Source organism: Euphorbia lathyris, chromosome 1 (genome assembly GCF_963576675.1).
Source record: "Euphorbia lathyris chromosome 1, ddEupLath1.1, whole genome shotgun sequence".
NCBI classification, from domain to species: domain Eukaryota; kingdom Viridiplantae; phylum Streptophyta; class Magnoliopsida; order Malpighiales; family Euphorbiaceae; genus Euphorbia; species Euphorbia lathyris.
Genome location: NC_088910.1, coordinates 138,575,139 through 138,593,758, shown reverse-complemented (window position 1 = coordinate 138,593,758; position 18,620 = coordinate 138,575,139). Strand labels below are relative to the sequence as shown.

The 18,620-nt window shown below is 33.5% G+C and overlaps 1 protein-coding gene across 1 annotated transcript; it reads left to right on the top strand.

Moving 5' to 3' along the window:
* The first annotated feature begins 233 nt into the window (after positions 1-233).
* LOC136211104 (F-box/LRR-repeat protein At5g02910-like) lies at positions 234-2,707 on the top strand. Its single transcript, XM_066002640.1, has 4 exons — positions 234-1,231; positions 1,369-1,536; positions 1,644-2,307; positions 2,418-2,707. The coding sequence occupies exons 1-3, from the start codon at positions 479-481 to the stop codon at positions 1,677-1,679; spliced, it is 957 nt and encodes a 318-aa protein (XP_065858712.1). The 5' UTR covers positions 234-478; the 3' UTR covers positions 1,680-2,307; positions 2,418-2,707.
* Positions 2,708-18,620: the final 15,913 nt, after the last annotated feature.

Genomic DNA, 18,620 nt, shown 5'->3' with positions numbered 1-18,620 from the left:
AGATTTTGTATTTCATGTGTTTCTTCAATTGCAGTCCATATCAGCAATTTGGAGTTGTGTTTTATAATTGGACAAATTTAAGGGGTAAGTTGTTACAATTGGACAAGTTTGAGGGGTAAGTTGTTACAATTGAAAGTTGGAGGGGACAGTTGCAATGTTTGGACAAGTTCAGGCGTTATTTGTGTATTAGGCTTTATAAGTATATTTTAGGTTTAGGAGATTTTAAAGTCCGGGATTAAACCAAATCTATCGCACCTCTACAATCGTCCTTGTCTCAGCTCGACTGCTTGTTTACGGCGGGAACGGGTGGAGCTTCTATGGTGGAAAGCAAGGGAAGCTGCGATTCAGAAAATGGAAATAAGAGAATCAAATTAAGCGAGGAAGAAGATCGAGTTAGTGCCTTACCAGATTCCATGATTCACCACATCCTTTCTTTTTTGCCAGCAATCGATTTAGTCAAGACTTCTGTTTTATCCAAATGTTGGAAGTATCAATGGACTCATGTTCCTGTCCTCGAATTCGTTCCAATTTCATCGACAAAACCCTAATTCTCCATGATTGCTCCAATATCGAGAAATTCGTCATCAATTTAAAATGTTTTCCTACGGTTGACCAATTTCCTAACTTTGATTTGTGGATCCGTTTTGCTGTAACAAAAGATGTAAAGGAGCTCATTGTGGATTTCAATGACTACGACGACGAGTTGCCCCAATTTATTTTCAACAATTGTTCATTGGTTAAATTGAAGTTATGTACTAGTAATTTTATGCCGATTGGGCAAGTAAATTGGGAATCTGTCAAGAGTTTGCGTTTATCTAATTGTCCAGTGGACGATGGCAAGATTAAGAATGTTTCATCTGGTAGTCCTCTGCTTGAATACTTGGAATTACGCAGCTGTTTTATGTTTCAACGGCTTGTTATTGCCTCTAAAAGTTTGAAAACTATTATTTTGGATGGAGTTGGCGGCGGATGTATTGTTATTGAAATTTCATGTCCTAGTCTTAAGAGATTAAGAATATCAGGTCTAATGTGGTTTACATCTCTTAAATTAATGAATTTGCCTTCTTCACTTCATGCTACTTTTGATTTTTACTTCGACTTGGAGGAGTTGGAAGACTTGGAGGAGTTGGAAGACGAAATGAGTAATGATGACTGCATAAATTTGGTCCGGCAGACTCTTTGGCAGGTTCAGCATGTTGACAAGCTAGAAATTGGGCATTGGTTGATGCAGGTAAGTTTCATATTAGAAATTCAGTCTCATTGAAAGTTTTTTTTATGTTTAATTTCCTTTAACAGATGAATAGTAGCATTTGAAATTTGAAAGATTATATAATCGTTACTGATTATTCATTGCCATTATTTTTGAAGAGTCTATCATCATCCGAGGATGTAGACTGCATAAGTGACTTGCCAGATTCTGTCATTCATTGGATCGTCTCTTTTTTGCCATTAACAAAAGAGCATTTGAGAGTGACCTTTATAAGATGCGGCGGTGTAAATGGACCGATGTCCCAATCCTCAACTTTGTTTCCAACGGTACGTCTGTCAGATAATTCACAAATTTGATTGACGATATACTTATTCTCCATGATTGCATAATTTGATTGACGACATACTTGTTCTCCATGATTGCTTGAATGCAGAGAAATTTGTTATTGACTCCAAAGATATCCCTTTGATGTACTTGGATCCTAGATTGTCCTTCTGGATTCGTTGTGCTGCCACAAAAGATGTAAAGGAGCTCTTTTTGGATCGTGATGGTACTAAAGTGGAATTTGGACATGAGAACCCCATTGCCTCAATTTCTTTTCAACAATTCTTCTTTGGTTAATGTGAAGATATGTGTTTATGATTTTGTAAATTGGGAATCTCTTAAGAGTTTTCAGTTAGATCATTTTGAGTTTGGTGATCAAGCTGTTGAGAATGTTTTATTTGGTAGTCCTTTGCTTGAATACTTAGAATTGCGCCGTTGTGACATTCAAGAAGCTGTTCTTGTTGCCTTTGAGCATTTGAAAACATTTATTCTAGAAGAATTTGTTAAGTACTGTCGTCTGCTAGAAATTTCATGTCCTAATCTTGAGAGCTTGAAAATATGGGGAAATGTGGGTTCTACATGTCTTAAATTGATGAACTTGCCTTCTTCACTTCATGCTACTTTAGATTTGTACATCCTAGAATCCGATGGTATAAGTCATGATGACCACATGAATTTGGTTGAGGAGACCATGAAGCAGATTCTACATGTTGAGGAGGTAGAAATTGCGTTGACGAGGCTGAGGAGCTAGAAATTCGGTTTTGGTTCTTAAGGTAACCGTTTGACAAAAAATTTAATACTTCTTTTCATTCTTCAGGATCAGAGCTAAATATACGATTCAATCTCATCGCAAGTGAGTTTAAGTTTTATCTCCTTGTAACAGATATATATTAGAGATGGAAAAGATGGATTTACTTGAAGCTCCTAGCTGCTGGATTGGATGGATTTTGTGCTTCAAGTTCCTAAGAAAACGGTATCTTCTGCACATTACCCATTGTTAAAATGTAGAAATGCTTTTTGCTAAATTTTAATGGTAATTTTGTGCTTTGCTTAAGTTTTGCTATTGGAAGTTGGTACTTTAGTGGATGGTTAGGTTAGTGGACAAATAATTCAATGTCTTGAACTAATTTGGTGTAAGACTTGATTGCTAGAATCTTACCCACTTTGCTCTTATTTTGGTTCCATTTTTGAAGATAGTAAATCTCTTGCTTCTTTCTTTGATGATTGTTAGAAAATTGGCTAATTCTCTGAATCCCCTCATGAGGTTGCTTTGCTGCTTGATCACTTTTTTGTTTTTTTGTCTCAAAAGTTGTGCTTGAGTATCTTGTTTCTTCTTAAACTCTGCAACCTGCAATGCAAAATATTAATTTCAGAAGAAAAAGGAAGAAGGCCGTTCTAAACTTCACCTGTGTCTCAATGGAGAGTTAGTTCTCCTCAAAATTAGATGAGATATTTGCAGCACACAAGTAAAAGAAAAAAAGACTTTCTGCTATGGCTATCATAGCAAAAAGGACTCTTGTGCCACTGTTGCCCATTTCAAACTCCATTTTTTAAAGAAGAAAAAGGTCTCTCGTGTCGAACTATAATTGAATACTCTAGAGTTTTAGAAAAGAAAAAGGTATCTTTTTTGTTCTTTGTAGATCAACGCCCATACTTCTTTACCTCATCATTCTCCAATCTCCATTGGCTTCTTACCCCAGCAATGAAAGTATCAGCCTTGTCATTCACATCTGGACTGACATCATTGTCAAATTGTGGAGAGCTGCAACATGAGGTAGAGGTGTTCATAATCTTCACATAACCTCACTTCATTCTGAATTTAAACCACGGAACTATGAACATCGGAGGTGGAAGCGGAGGCGGAGATTGTCCTCCGCTACTCACATTTTCTTCAAATCAACAGTACATTCAAAGAAAATGTGAGTAGCAGAGGACAATATCTGCCTCTTCCGCCTCCACCTATGCCATTCCGTCTGTCGTGGTTTACATTCAGAATGAAGAGAGGTTATGTGAAGATTAGTATCGCCTCTCTACCTCATGTTACATCTCTCCACAATTGGACGATGATGTCAGTCAGATGTGAATGCCAAGGCTGATACTTTCATTGCTTTGCTAGGGTAAGAGGCCAATAAAGATTGGAGAATGATGGAATAAAGAAGAAAAAGGTCTCTTGTGCCAAACTTACTGCTATGGCTATCATAGCAAAAAGGTCTGTTGTGCCTCCATTGCTTATCTCAGACAACAAAACTGCAGCTACAACATGAAGTGATTTCAAACTCTCTTTGTTTTCTTCTATGATCAACTTGTCTGATATGTCATTATCATCTTCATGATTTCAAACTCCCTTTGTTTTCTTCTATGATCAACTTGTCTGATATGTCATTCTAATCTTTTCTGCTCATTGTGATGGCCAAAAGAATAAGACCTTTTTAGTTGTTAGCTATGCCTTTAGTAAAAGAACATTTCTTTTAAACACCCAATTACTGTCACAGATTGGTGTTTAAACACCTCAATTATTATTTATCGGTTTAAACAACTATTAGGCCCTCGACCTATCTAAAGTTTTGTCATTTGGCCGCTCATATTTAGCCCCTGACCTATCCCCAATTGACGAAGTTTCACGCAATTTGGATGAAGACTTGACAAAACTGTTATTCTATTAACAATTGACAATATTTTGATATAAAGACTTGTTAAATTTTAGTTTAGGGATTTGTTTTTCTTTTTTAATCTAATTAAATATTTTCACATGAGGAAAATCTGTGGGAAATGAATTTTAAAACACGTGACATGACAAGTCCATGTGTCAAAATATCATCACATATCAAAGGAATAACGGTTTTGTCATCTCTCCATCCAAATTGGGTGAAATTTCACCAATTGAGATAGTTCAGGGTTCAGATAGGACCAAACAATACATCAGGGGCCAAATGACAAAATTTTGAATAGGTCATGGGATAAATAACATTTTAAACCTACTTTATCTGATTGGGGTCTTGAAGGTACAAATATTCCATGGACTGTAGTGGTCAAAAGTCACTGATGTATACTATTGGATTAAACTTATATTTAGTCAATGTGGTATCCAAAATTTTGTCATTTCGCCTTTTAGGGTCCAATTTTTCATTTAGCACAGGCCCCAAAAATGTTTAAGACAGTCCTGTCATTTGTCCCTTAAAGTATTCTCATAGGTGAAATCTAACCAATTTTTTTATAAAAAACTAATGGATTTGATAAAAAAATTGTCGCATTACAGAATTTTTGACACGTGACGTCTACACGTGACAATTGAGATTTGGAGATGTTTGGGAGAAAGAGGAATCGAATGGTTGACGACGTTCTTCAACAAAATTTGGAGAAACAATAAGATGCCATCAGAATGGAGGAAAAGTACCTTAATCCCTTTGTATAAGAACAAAGGCGATGTCCGAGATTGTGCCAACTATCGGGGAATCAAATTAATGAGTCACACTATGAAACTTTGGGAGCGAGTGATTGAACAAAGGCTAAGGAGGACGGTGAAGATCTCGGAAAACCAGTTTGGCTTTATGCCGGGAAGATCAACTATGGAAGCCATCCATCTAATGAGACAATTAATGGAGCACTATCGAAATAAGAAGAAAGACTTGCATATGGTTTTCATTGACTTGGAGAAAGCATATGATAAGGTACCAAGGGAAGTACTTTGGTGGGCCTTGATAAGGAAAGGCATTTCGCGGAAATATATTGACATCATAAAGGACATGTATGAGGGAGTATGCACGAGTGTACGTACTAGTGTTGGGAAAACTGAAGAGTTTCCTATTACGATTGGAGTGCATCAAGGTTCCGCACTAAGCCCATTTCTTTTTGCCATCGTTATGGATGAACTAACAAGTTCACTTCAAGATGGTATACCATGGTGCATGCTGTTTACAGATGATATTGTGTTGGTTGATGAGACGAAAGAAGGAGTGGAGATGAAGTTTGAACTATGGAGGCAAACTCTAGAATCTAGAGGCTTTAAGTTGAGTCGAAGTAAGACAGAATATTTGGAGTGTAAGTTTAGCGGCCGTAGGAGTAGGGAGGCAGGGACAATCACCCTAGATGGGAGAGTTGTTCAGGCCTCGGATTGCTTCCGGTATTTAGGATCTATTATCCAAACGGATGGAGAAGTAGATGGAGATGCTGCCCATAGGATTAAAGCTGGTTGGTCGAAGTGGAAGAGTGCTACGGGTTTCCTTTGTGATCCCGGCATGCCTAATAGATTGAAGGGAAAATTCTACCGGACGGCAATTAGACCAGCATTGTTATATGGTACGGAGTGTTGGGCAGTGAAACACTGCCACATCCATAAGATGTCGGTGGCGGAGATGCGTATGTTGAGATGGATGTGTGGTCACACGAGAAAGGACCGGGTGCGTAATGAAATAATTAGGACAAAAGTAGGGGTCACATCTATTGAGAATAAAATGAGAGAAAACCGACTAAGGTGGTTTGGCCATGTGAGACGTAGAGCGCTTGATGCGCCGGTTAGGAGAACCGAAGAGTGGCAAAGGGATGTAGTGGTGAGGGGTAGGGGAAGACCTAAGCAAACTTGGAGGAGGGTGATCGAGAGTGATATGAGTTTATTGGGAATTGAGGAAAATATGGTAGTGGATAGGACGGAGTGGAGGGAGCGAATCTGTGTCGCTGACACGACTTGATTTTCACGGTTTTATATGATGGTTCATGTTAGCCGACCCCGAATCATTTCGGGACTAAGGCTTTGTTGTTGTTGTATAGATTTAATATGTTGTTCATTATATTCTGGAGGAACTATTTCGTTAGGATTGGGGAATTGCAGCGATTTTTATTTTTATTTTTATTTTTTCAATTTTGCTAAGTTGGTAAAACTTGACAAATCGGTTATTTTTCTATTTAAAATGGGTAAAATGTCATTTATGAGATACTCCAATAGCTAAATGTTATCAAATAATAATTTAGGGGCTAAAAATGACAGAATTCTGGATGCCACAAGGGCCAAATAGAGATTTGATCCTATAATATTAGAATTACATTTAGATATTAATTTGTTGAATGATTTAAAACATGCACGTACTATTCAATTCTTCTTCGAAGTTTGTCAATTGTGTATTTAGCATTGGTCTTACTTTGCATTTTTATTTGGCAAAAAGCATAATTAAGCCCCTTGAATTTTATCTGTTGTAAAGATCAAGTCACTGATCAATTATTTTTCGACATTGAGGGATTCAACTTTTATTTAATTTTTTCAACGAGTTTGGACGACAAGCGTCGTTAAGGGATTCAGCTTGCTGACTTAACATTTTTACTTCTATGCGGACAAATAAAAAAATAAATTTCTTGACTGGAGGAGAGAGTAAAAAGCAAAAGAAATTTCAGGAATCAATTTCCAGTAGGATTTTCTAAGTTGGAAATCAAACTTGGAAGAATCTGCTGGAAATGGATTTTGGTATTAGGGAAGAAGATCGATTTGGCGATTCTGATTCTGGAAATCGTGAAATTGGAGAGGAGAAGATCGAGCTTGGAAGAACCTACTGGAAATTAATTTCTATAATTTCTTTTTAACTTTTTAATTTTTATCTTTCCTAGTTAAGAAACTCTTATTTTTATTTGTCCATATGACTGTCCGAATCGCCGTAGCGATGTATGCAGTCCGGACACGCGAAAAAGTTAAATAAGGACCTAATCAATAACGGAATCGACGATCAATGGTTCAATGTGGAAAAATAATTGATCACGATTTTGTTTAAGCTTTTAGTTATGTTTTTTTGCCTTGTAGGATATCCATGCTTTCTATAGCATGTATGTATCCAATGTATGTGTCTTCTGAGTCCAACACTTTGTTAAGCTTACTACATCTTTAGCTCTGTACTTATTCAACTGGCCTGTTGTACTTTGAGAAGACGTCCCATGTACCAACCATAGTTATTAAAGGCGCAAGGGGGGTCCTGGAGCCTTGGCGCAAGGCGCAACTTAAGGCGCGCGCCCGAGCGACTCGAGGCGCACCAAAAAAATATTCAGAAATTCATAATACTAGTCACAAATAGTCAAATACCAACAATAAAACCATAAAATGCATGAGTTAAGTTCTAGTTAACTACTAAGGCATAATGTCTGCTGCGATATGTGTAGTAAAAACTTTCGATCTTTGTCTGTCTCTGTTTTTCTTTTATTTTTTGAACTTAAAAAACCCTAAAATACCCTAACCCTAAAACACCCTCAAAACCCTAAAATACCCTCAGCCCTAAAATACCCTAAATTACCCTAAGGTAGTCAAGGCATGCACCTTACTGACCAAGGCGCTAAGGCTGGAGCCTTAGCCGAGGCGCACCTGAGGCGCGCCTTTAATAACAACTGAACTTGCTTAAAGTATTCTATTGGGCTTAATACTCTTCTAGTCCCCTCAAGTTGGTTCAGTATCGCAACTGATCCCGTACTTACACTTTTAACAAGTAACTCTTCCAACTTGTTTATTTTGAACAAATAACCCCTCAAATAGGTTATTTGGGGTGTTTTTTCCCTTTGTTTAATGTATCACTAGATTATTTAAATGTAGCAACCGATAAATGTTATCAAATAATAATTTAGGGGCTAAAAATGACAGAATTTTGGATGCCACAGGGGCCAAATAGAGATTTGATCCTATAATATTAGAATTACATTTAGATATTAATTTGTTGATTGGTTTAAAACATGCACATATTATTCAATTCTTCTTCGAAGTTTGTCAATTGTGTATTTAGCATTGGTCTTACTTTGCATTTTTATTTGGCAAAACGCATAATTAAGCCCCTTGAACTTTGCCTGTTTTAAGATCAAGTCACTGGTCAATTATGTTTTCCACATTGAGCTCTTGATCATTGATATTGTTATGGATTCAACCTTTATTTAATTTTTCCAACGAGTTTGGGCGACAAGCGCCGTTAAGGGATTCAGCTTGCTGACTTAACATTTTTACTTCTATGTTGACAAATAAAAAAAATAAATTTCTTGACCAGAGGAGAGAGTAAAAAGCAAAAGAAATTACAGGAATCAATTTCCAGTAGGATTTTCTAAGTTGGAAATCGAACTTGGAAGAATCTGTTGGAAATGGATTTTGGTATTAGGGAAGAAGATCGATTTGGCGATTCTGATGCTGGAAATTGTGAAATTAGAGAGGAGAAGATCGAGTTTGGAAGAACCTACTGGAAATTAATTTCTATAATTTCTTTTAAACTTTTTAATTTTTATATTTCCTAGTTAAGAAACTCTTATTTTTATTTGTTCATATGACAGGCCAAATCGTCGTAGCGTTGTATACAGTCTAGACTCGCGAAAAAGTTAAATAAGGACCTAATCCATAACAGAATCAACGATCAATAGTTCAATATGGAAAAATAGTTCAATATGAAAAAATAATTGATCAGGATTTTGTTTAAGCTTTTAGTTGTGCTTTTTTGCCTTGTTATTTTTGGACTCGTAGGATATCAATGCTTTCTCTAGCATGTATCCACTGTATGTGTCTTTCGAGGCCAACACTTTGTTAAGCTTACTACATCTTTAGCTTTGTACTTATTCAACTGCCCTCTTGTACTTTGAGAAGATGTCCTATTTACCAACTGAACTTGCTTAAAGTATTCTATTGGGATTAATACCTTCCTAGCCCTCTCAAGTTGGTCCAATACTGTAACTGATTTTCGTACTTACACTTTTAACAAGTAACCCTCCCAACTTGTTTATTTCGAACAAATAACCCCTCAAATAGGTTATTTCGGGTGTTTTTTTTTGCCCTTTACTTAATGTATCACTAGATTAGTTAGATGTAGCAACCGATAAATTGAAATCTTTTTTTTCTAATGTAATATTATGTTGAATGTTTTTTTTTTTTTGGTTTAGGGCTTATTTGTTCTAAATAAACAACTTGAGGAGTTATTTGTTCCAATTGAACAATTTGAGGGGTTATTTGTTCCAAACAAGTTAAGGGAGTTACTTGTTAAAAGTGTAAGTACAGGTCAGTTGTAGAATTGGGGGGTCTGTGAGGGTATTAAGCCTATTCTATTGACTGTCTAAAAGTCAGCTATTAGTCCTTTGAATTTGTTTACAATATCTATTGCCCTCTCAACTCGCTTAAAGTGCGCGTACTTCAGCATGTGCAAAATCTCCCCTCACTCCTCCATGTGACTTTTAGGGGCTTAATTTAATAGGGCACTTTAAGTAAGTTTGAAGGGTAATTAAGACATTTTAGAAGTACAGTTAGATAGTTGACTATTTTGGAGGAGTAAAAGCGCTAAGAATGTATAGGTCTTTTTCTTATAGGTATAAGGTTCAAAAATACCTATAATTTTTACAATCAGTAGAAATTTTACCTCTAACGTCTTAAATAGTGCAATTTCACCCCCTAACATTGACAATCAATAGCAATTTTAACCTTAACGTTGACAGTCAATAGCAATTTTACCCTTAATGTTGGCAAGTTGTGTCAATTTTAACCATCATTATAAAACAAGAAATTTTGTTCATTATTCTGTACCGATTGCATATTAGTTGACTATAAATAAAAAAAAGATTTCATTTTTTTTTATTTAATAATAAAATTGAAGATTAATATTTTTAAATCCGGTGAAATATTTGAATTTTTTTTGTCCAATTCCTATTAAATACAATATCTTTTTAATTTTTTTAATTTGTATTCACGTCTAATAATAAGTTTATGATATGTTACTAATTAGTGATAAAATGATGTACATGTGAAGTGTAGATGACAAGATTCATGGTCGAGAAGACAATTTAATGAATTATTTCTCGAATTTATCAATGTTAGAGGTAAAATTGTACCATTTTAAATATTATGGTTAAAATTGCTTTTGACTAGCATGTTGTGGGGAAAGTGATATATGAATAAAAAATTATGGTATGTATATATATGTCTTCAAGAACCAACATCGGATTCCAAGCTAAACTGAAACTGCTCAACTCGATTTCTAGCTCCTCAACCTGCATAATCTGCTCCATGGTCTCCTCAACCAAATTCATGCAATCATCATGAGTGATTTCATCTTATTTTACGACGTACAAATCCAAAGTAGCATGAAGTGAAAAAGACAAATTCATCAATTTAAGACGTGTAGAACCCATGTTTCCCCACATTATCAAGCTTTCAAGCTTAGGACATGAAATTTCTAGGAGATGATAATTCAAATGATTTCAAATGCTTAGAAGCAATAACAAGTGCTCCTTGAATGCCACGATAGCGTAATTCTAAGCATTCAAGCAAAAGACTACCATATAGAACATTTTTAATCGCTTGATCACCTAACTCACTATGTTCTAAATGTAAACTTTTAAGAGATTCCTAATTAACTTTCCTATTCGACCACCATACAGAACATTCTCAATCGCTTGATCACTTAACTCTATATATTCTAAATGCAAACTCTTAAGAGATTTCCAATTTATTTTCCTATTCGGCATAAAATCACAAGCACATATCTTCATTTTAACAATGAAGAATTGTTGAAAAGAAACCGCGACAATGGATACTCGTGCTCAAAGTCCAAATTAACCCCATCACAATCCAAATGAGCTCTTTTACATCTTTTTTGGTAGTGAAACGAAGCCACAAAGACAATCTAGGATCCAGGTATGCCAAATGGATATCTTTGGAGTCTATTACAAGTTTCTCTATATTCAAGCAATAACAGAGAATTAGTATATTGTCAATCAAATTGATGAATTATTCGACAAACATACCGTTTGAAATAAAGTTTAGGATTGGGACATCAATCCAATTATGTTGCCATATATTGTAAACGTCACTCTCAAACGCATCTTTTGTTGATTGCAAAAATGAAATGATCCAGTGAATACCAGAATCTGGCAAGCCACCTATGCAATCTCCATCATCTTTGGAGGATGATAGAATCTTCAAACATAATGACAACGAATATTCACAAACAAACGATTATACAATCATTCAAATTTCAATGAGACTGAATTTCTAATATTAAACTTACCTCCATCAACCAACGCCAAATTTCTAACTTGTGAACATATTGAACCTGCAAAATAGTCTGATGAACAAAATTTATGCAGTCATGACCCATGTAGTCTTTGAATTCGTATGTCTCGAAGAAAAAAAAATCTAAAGTAGCATAAACAGAAGACAACAAATTCATTAATTTAAGAGATGTAAACAACATTACACCTAAAATTCTCAATCTCTCAACATTGGGACATGAAATTTCAATGCTACCAAATTTGTAGTCAACTTAATCCAAAATAAGGGTTTTCACACTTTTAGAGGCAATAACATCCCATTGAAAGAAATCATAGGTGTGTAATTCCAAGTATTCAAAGTACCAAATAAAACAATCTCAATCCCTCCATTTTCCATTGGATAACGATGTAAACGCAAACTCTTGATAGATCCCCAATTCACTTTCTCCAACGGCGCAAAATAACAAATAGATAACTTCAATTTAACCAATGAAGAATTATTGAAAAGAAATTCCGACAAAAAGTAGTGGTCGTTGGGGTCATTCAAATTCACAATGAGCTCTTTCACATCTTTCGTCACAGTATAATAGATCCATAAATCCAAGTTAATTGGTCAACCGCAGGTAAACGTTTTAAATTGATGACGAACTTGTTGATATTGGAGCAATCATGGAGAATTAGGATTTTATCAATGAAATTGAAAATTTTATCAGGAGACGTACCATCATTGGGAACGAATTTGAGAACAGGGACATGAGTCCATTAATACTTCCACCACTTGGATAAAATCAAAGTCTTAACCAAATCGGTTGCTAGGAGGAGGGAGAGGATGTGGTGAATCAAGAAATTTGCTAAGGCACTAATACAGTCTTCTTTCTCGCCGGATCTGAATCTGTTGTTTCTATTTTCTGATTCGCAGCTTTTATTGCTTTCCCGCAATGAAAGCTCCAAGATCTCCGCCATAAACAAAACAGTGAAGAGCTGATACTAGGGTAATCATACCCAACAGTCTTGATCACATGCACCTTAATGAGCAAGTAGAATTTGCTCATTCACCGTTAGATCTAGACTTATTAGAATCCTAAGGTGGAGATTCAAAACATCTCGAGATTTAGATTTAATAGGCCTATATCTAACGGTGAATGAGCAAATCCACATGCTCATTAAGGTGCATGTGAAAATTCCTGTCGTACCCAAACATTGAAATCAAACACATATCTTCATTTTAACCAATGAAGAATTGTTGAAAAGAAACTGCGATAATGAATACTCGTGCTCAAAGTCCAATTTAACCCCATCACAATCCAAAATGAGCTCCTTTACATCTTTTTTGGTAGCGAAACGAAGCCACAAAGACAATCTAGGATCCAGGTACGCCAAATGGATATCTTTGGAGTCTATTACAAGTTTCCCTATATTCAAGCAATAACAGAGAATTAGTATATTGTCAATCAAATTGATTAATTATCCGATAGACATACCGTTTGAAACAAAGTTTAGGATTGGGATATCAATCCAATCATGCTGCCACATCTTGTAAATGTCACTCTGAAACGCATCTTTTGTTGATTGCAAAAATGAATAACATAATCTGGCAAGTCATCTATGCAATCTCCATCATCCTTGGAGGATGATAGAATCTTCAAACATAATGGCAATGAATATTCACAAACAAACGATTATACAATCATTCAAATTTGAATGAGACTGAATTTCTAAGATTAAACTTACCTCCATCAACCAAGGCCCAATTTCTAACTTCTGAACATGTTGAACCTGCAGAATAGTCTGATGAACAAAATTTATGCAGTCATGACCCATGTAGTCTTCGAATTCGTCTGTCTCGAAGAAAAAATCTAAAGTAGGACAAATAGAAGACGGTAAATTCATTAATTTAAGAGATGTAAACCATATTACACTTGAAATTCTCAATCTCTCAACATTGGGACATGAAATTTCAATGCTACCAAATTTTGTAGTCAACTGAATCCAAAATAAAGGTTTTCACACTTTTAGAGGCAATAACAATCCCTTGAAAGAAATCACAGGTGTGTAATTCCAAGTATTCAAGCATAGGAGTACCAGGTAAAACAATCTCAATCCCTCCATTTTCCACTGGACAACGATGTAAATGCAAACTCTTGATAGATCCCCAATTCACTTTCTCCATTGTGCAAAATAACAAATAGATAACTTCAATTTAACCAATGAAGAATTGTTGAAAAGAAATTCCGGCAAGAAGTAGTGGTCGTTGGGGTCATTCAAATTCATAATGAGCTCCTTCACATCTTTCGTCACAGCATAATAGATCCATAAATCCAAGTTAAGAGATTGGTCAACTGCAGGTAAACGTTTTAAATTGATGACGAACTTGTCGATATTGGAGCAATTGTGGAGAATTAGGGTTTTATCAATGAAATTGAAAAATTTATCGGGAGACATACCATCATTGGGAACGATTTTGAGAACAGGACATGAGTCCATTAATACTTCCACCACTTGGATAAAATCAAAGTCTTAACCAAATCGGTTCCTCGGAGGAATGAGAGGATGTGGTGAATCAAGAAATTTGGTAAGGCACTAATACGGTCTTCTTCCTCGCCAGATTTGAATCTGTTGTTTCTATTTTCTGATTCGCAGCTTCTGTCGCTTTCCCACCATGGAAGCTCCAACAGCTCCCGCCATAAACAAAACAGTGAAGAGCTGAGACTAGGGCAATCGTACCCAAACATTGAAATCGAAAATGTGTTTTTAAGCTTAATTGTGTACCTCAACTTGTACAAAAATATCAGTTGATCCCTGAATTTTAAAAATATTCTATTAACCCCTTCAACTGTTTTAAACTGTTCTATTAGCTTTCTAAACTGGTTTAAAATGTACACATTTCAACCTTTTCAAAATCTCTCCTTATTCCGTCACGTGAATTTTAGGAAGTTAACTATTTACTTTAAACAAATAGAAAGGGTCAATGAAATATTTCAAAGTTCAGATTTCGGTTGGTATTTTCAGACAAGTTCATAGAAGCATCAAGAAGGGAGCTTGGGGGCTTGAGCCTCTAGTGGTCTCGGGAAAATGCTAAAAGTTCTATGTAAAATGTGAATGAGACTTTAAATTTTAGGTCAAAACACTCAAATATATATATTAATTTAACATCATAAATTATGAGAGACCACTAAAAACATTCTATTAGTGAATTCTGGATCCGTCACTGGACAAGTCAAAAGACGCAGGATGTATTGAGTCTGTGAAAAAATAATGATACAAGGAATCAATTCCTTATTTATCATCTTCTTCTCTTCCCCATGAAAATGGGTTTGATTTTAGTAGTTTTAACTTGGAATTTAATGTTTATTGTCAATCAATTAATAACTTTTATCTGACGTTGTACAATTAAGACTTCTATACTTATGTAAAGTAGGATTAAATGTACGTATTTGTTATTTTATAAGAAAAGATCCACAAACTTTGTAAAAAATAGAGTTTTACATAGAACTTTTAAACTTTACGTAAGTCATAATTTACGTAAAGTTTAACTAAATTTACGTAAAGTTAGATTAAATTTATATATAGTTGTGGTTTTAGAATAAAAAAGCAATAACTTCACAAAAAAAAACATTTTTTATTTAAAAACTTTGGACTTTACGTAGATCTTTTATTTTTAGACATAATTTACGTAAAGTTGAACTCAATTTATGTAAACTTATTATTTTATAAGAAAAGTCGATAAATTTTTATGAAAAAAAGAGTTTTACGTAAAAACTTTGGACTTTACGTAAATCTTTTATTCTTTGACAGAATTTCCGTAAAATTTGACTAAATTTACGTAAAGTTGTATTTTTACAATAAAGAAATCAATAACGTTGCAAAAACGAGTTTTTATGAAAAACTTTTAAACTTCAGGTAAATTCTTTATTTTTAGAGATAATTTATGTAAAGTTTGACTAAATTTACGTAAACTTGTTATTTTATAAGAAAAAATCCACAAACTTTATGAAAAATGGAATTTTACGTAGAACTTTGAACTTTACGTAAATCTTTTATTTTTAAATATAATTTATGCAAAGTTTGATTAATTTCACGTAAAGTTTGACTAAATTTACGTAAACTTCTATTTTTACAATAAAGAAATCAATAACTTTGCAAACACAACGAGTTTTTAAGAAAAACTTTTAAACTTTACGTAAATCCTCTATTTATAGAGATATTTACGTAAAGTTGGACTAAAAATGTACGTAAAATTGTTACTTTATAAGGAAAAATCGAAAAACTTTGTGAAAAATAGAGCTTTTCGTAAAACATTTGAACTTTTTACGTAAATCTTTTATTTTTATACATAATTTACGTAAAGTTTGACTAAAATTAACTAAAGTTAGACTAAATTTACGTAAACTTCTATTTTTACAGTAAAAAATATAAAAAACTTTGTAAAAACAACGAGTTTTTACGTAAAAACTTTTAAACTTTACGTAAATCCTTTATTTTTAGAGATAATTTACGTAAATTTGGACTAAATATACGTAAACTTGTTATTTTATAAGGAAAAATCTACAAACTTTATGAAAATAGAGTTTTACGTAAAAATTTTGAACTTTTCGTAAATTTTTTATTTTTAGATATAATTTACGTAAAGTTTGACTAAATTTAGGTAAAGTTTAACTAAATTTACGTAAACTTCTATTTTTACAATAAAGAAACCAATAACTTTGCAAAAACAACAAGTTTTTATGAAAAACTTTTAAACTTTACGTAATCCTTTATGTTTAGAGATAATTTACGTAAAGTTAGACTCAATTTACGTAAACTTGTTATTTTATAAGAAAAAATCTATAAATTTTTCTAAAAAATGGAGTTTTAAATAAAATCTTTGAACTTTTTGTAAATAATTTAATGTTATTATAAATAATTTACGTAAAGTTTGACTAAATTTACGTAAAGTTCTATTTTTACAATAAAGAAATAAAAAACTTTGTAAAACCAACGAGTTTTTACGGAAAAACATATAAACTTCACAAAAATCCTTTAATTTTAGAGATAATTTACATAAAGTTGGATTAAATGTACGTAAACTTGTTATTTTATAAGAAAAAATTCACAAACTTTGTGAAAAATAGAGTTTTACGTTAAAAATTTGAACTTTACGTAAATATTTTATTCTTAGATATAATTTACGTAAAGTTTGACTAAATTTACGTAAAGTTTAATTAAATTTACATAAACTTCTATTTTTACAATAAAGATAACTTTGCAAAAACAACGAGTTTTTAAGAAAAACTTTTAAAGTTTACATAAATCCTTTATTTTTAGAGATAATTTACGTAAACTTGTTATTTTATAAGAAAAAATCCATAAATTTTTCTAAAAAAATAGAGTTTTACATAAAAATTTTGAAATTTTTGTGAATCAAATGTTATACATAATTTACATAAAGTTAGACTAAATTTACGTAGAATTATATTCTTACAATAAAATAAATAACTTTACAAAAAAATGAGTTTTATGTAAAACTTTTGAACCTTATGGAAACCCTTTATTTTTAGACATAATTTATGTAAAGTTAAACTAAATTTACGTAAAGTTGTATTTTTAGAATAAAAATATCAATAACTTTACAAATAAAATGAGTTTTACGAAAAAAAATTTGAACTTTACGTAAATCCTTTCTTTTTATACAAAATTTACTTAAAGTTCAACTAAATTTACGTAAAGTTTGACTAAATTTACGTAAGCTTCTATTTTTACAATAAAGAAATCAATAAATTTGCAAAAACAATGACTTTTTAAGAAAAACTTCTAAACTTTACGTAAATCCTTTATTTCTAGAGATAATTTACGTAAAGTTGGACTAAATGTACGTAAACTTGTTATTTTATAAGGAAAAAACCAAAAACTTTATGAAAAATAGAGCTTTAAGTAAAACTTTTGAATTTTACGTAAATCTTGTATTTTTATACATAATTTATGTAAAGTTGGACAAAATTTACGTATAGTTTGACTAAATTTACGTAAAATTTGATTAAATTTACGTAAACTTCTATTTTTACAATAAAGAAATAAAAAACTTTATAAAAACAACGAGTTTTTATAAAAAAAAACTTTTAAACTTTACGCAATTCTTTATTTTTAGAGATAATTTACGTAAAGTAAGACTAAATGTACGTAAACTTGTTATTTTATAAGGAAAAATTTACAAACTTTTTGAAAAAATAGAGTTTTACGTAAAAATTTTGAATTTTACGTAAATATTTTATTTTTAGATATAATTTAAGTAAAGTTTGACTAAATTTACGTAAAGTTTAACTAAATTTATATAAACTTCTATTTTTACAATAAAGAAAGTGAGTTAATATATCAAGCCTCAAATTCCCATCTCTAGTCCCGTGAAATGACGAAAATACCCTTTTACCAAATTTGAAAAGTCTCAAATCCTCTAAACTCTCTTGGATCAAATCCGGACTAATTTATCAACGAAAACATGGATTGGAAGAGGGACGACAAAGGAAAAGGACTAACGTTACAAAATTCTGTTTGATTTTGCTGATTTTTGGACGTTCTGTTTATTCCAATTTGGATTTTTGAGGGATTTGGATTCGTGAGGTGGGGCGTGAGGCATACGCCGTACAATAGGTGGAGTCGTGACAGGAAACGACGTGATATTCATACGCCGTCTCCTGTGGTGGGGCGTGATAGCCTTACGCCCTCACCTATGTGAGGGCGTGATGGCCTCACGCCCGTGTGGGCAAAATTCAAATTTTTTTTAAAAAAATTAATTTAGTTTTTTTCCTTCCCGACACGCGGGCATGTGGCTATCACGCCCCACCGTGCGGTCAGACGTGTGGCTATCACGCCTCACCGTGTGATCGGACGTGTGGCTGTCACGTCCGATCACACGATGAGGCGTGTGGCTATCACGCCCGACCACATGGTGAGGCGTGATAGCCACACGCCCGTATGACGGAAAGGTAAAAAAAATAGCCTTTTTCCATCCAAAACCATGAAAGGGCATTTTCGTCATTTCACGGAGCTGGATGTGGGAATTTGGGACTGAATATAACAACACCCAGAACGTGAATCAATCAATTTGCAAAAAAAAAAACGAGTTTTTATGAAA

Excerpts from the sequence above, each read along its gene's own strand:
- LOC136211104 (XM_066002640.1), top strand. The coding sequence starts at position 479 with ATGTTGGAAGTATCAATGGACTCATGTTCCTGTCCTCGAATTCGTTCC. Across the intron at positions 1,232-1,368 it reads TTGGGCATTGGTTGATGCAG|AGTCTATCATCATCCGAGGA; the intron begins GTAAGTTTCATA and ends TTATTTTTGAAG. Across the intron at positions 1,537-1,643 it reads CCTCAACTTTGTTTCCAACG|AGAAATTTGTTATTGACTCC; the intron begins GTACGTCTGTCA and ends GCTTGAATGCAG.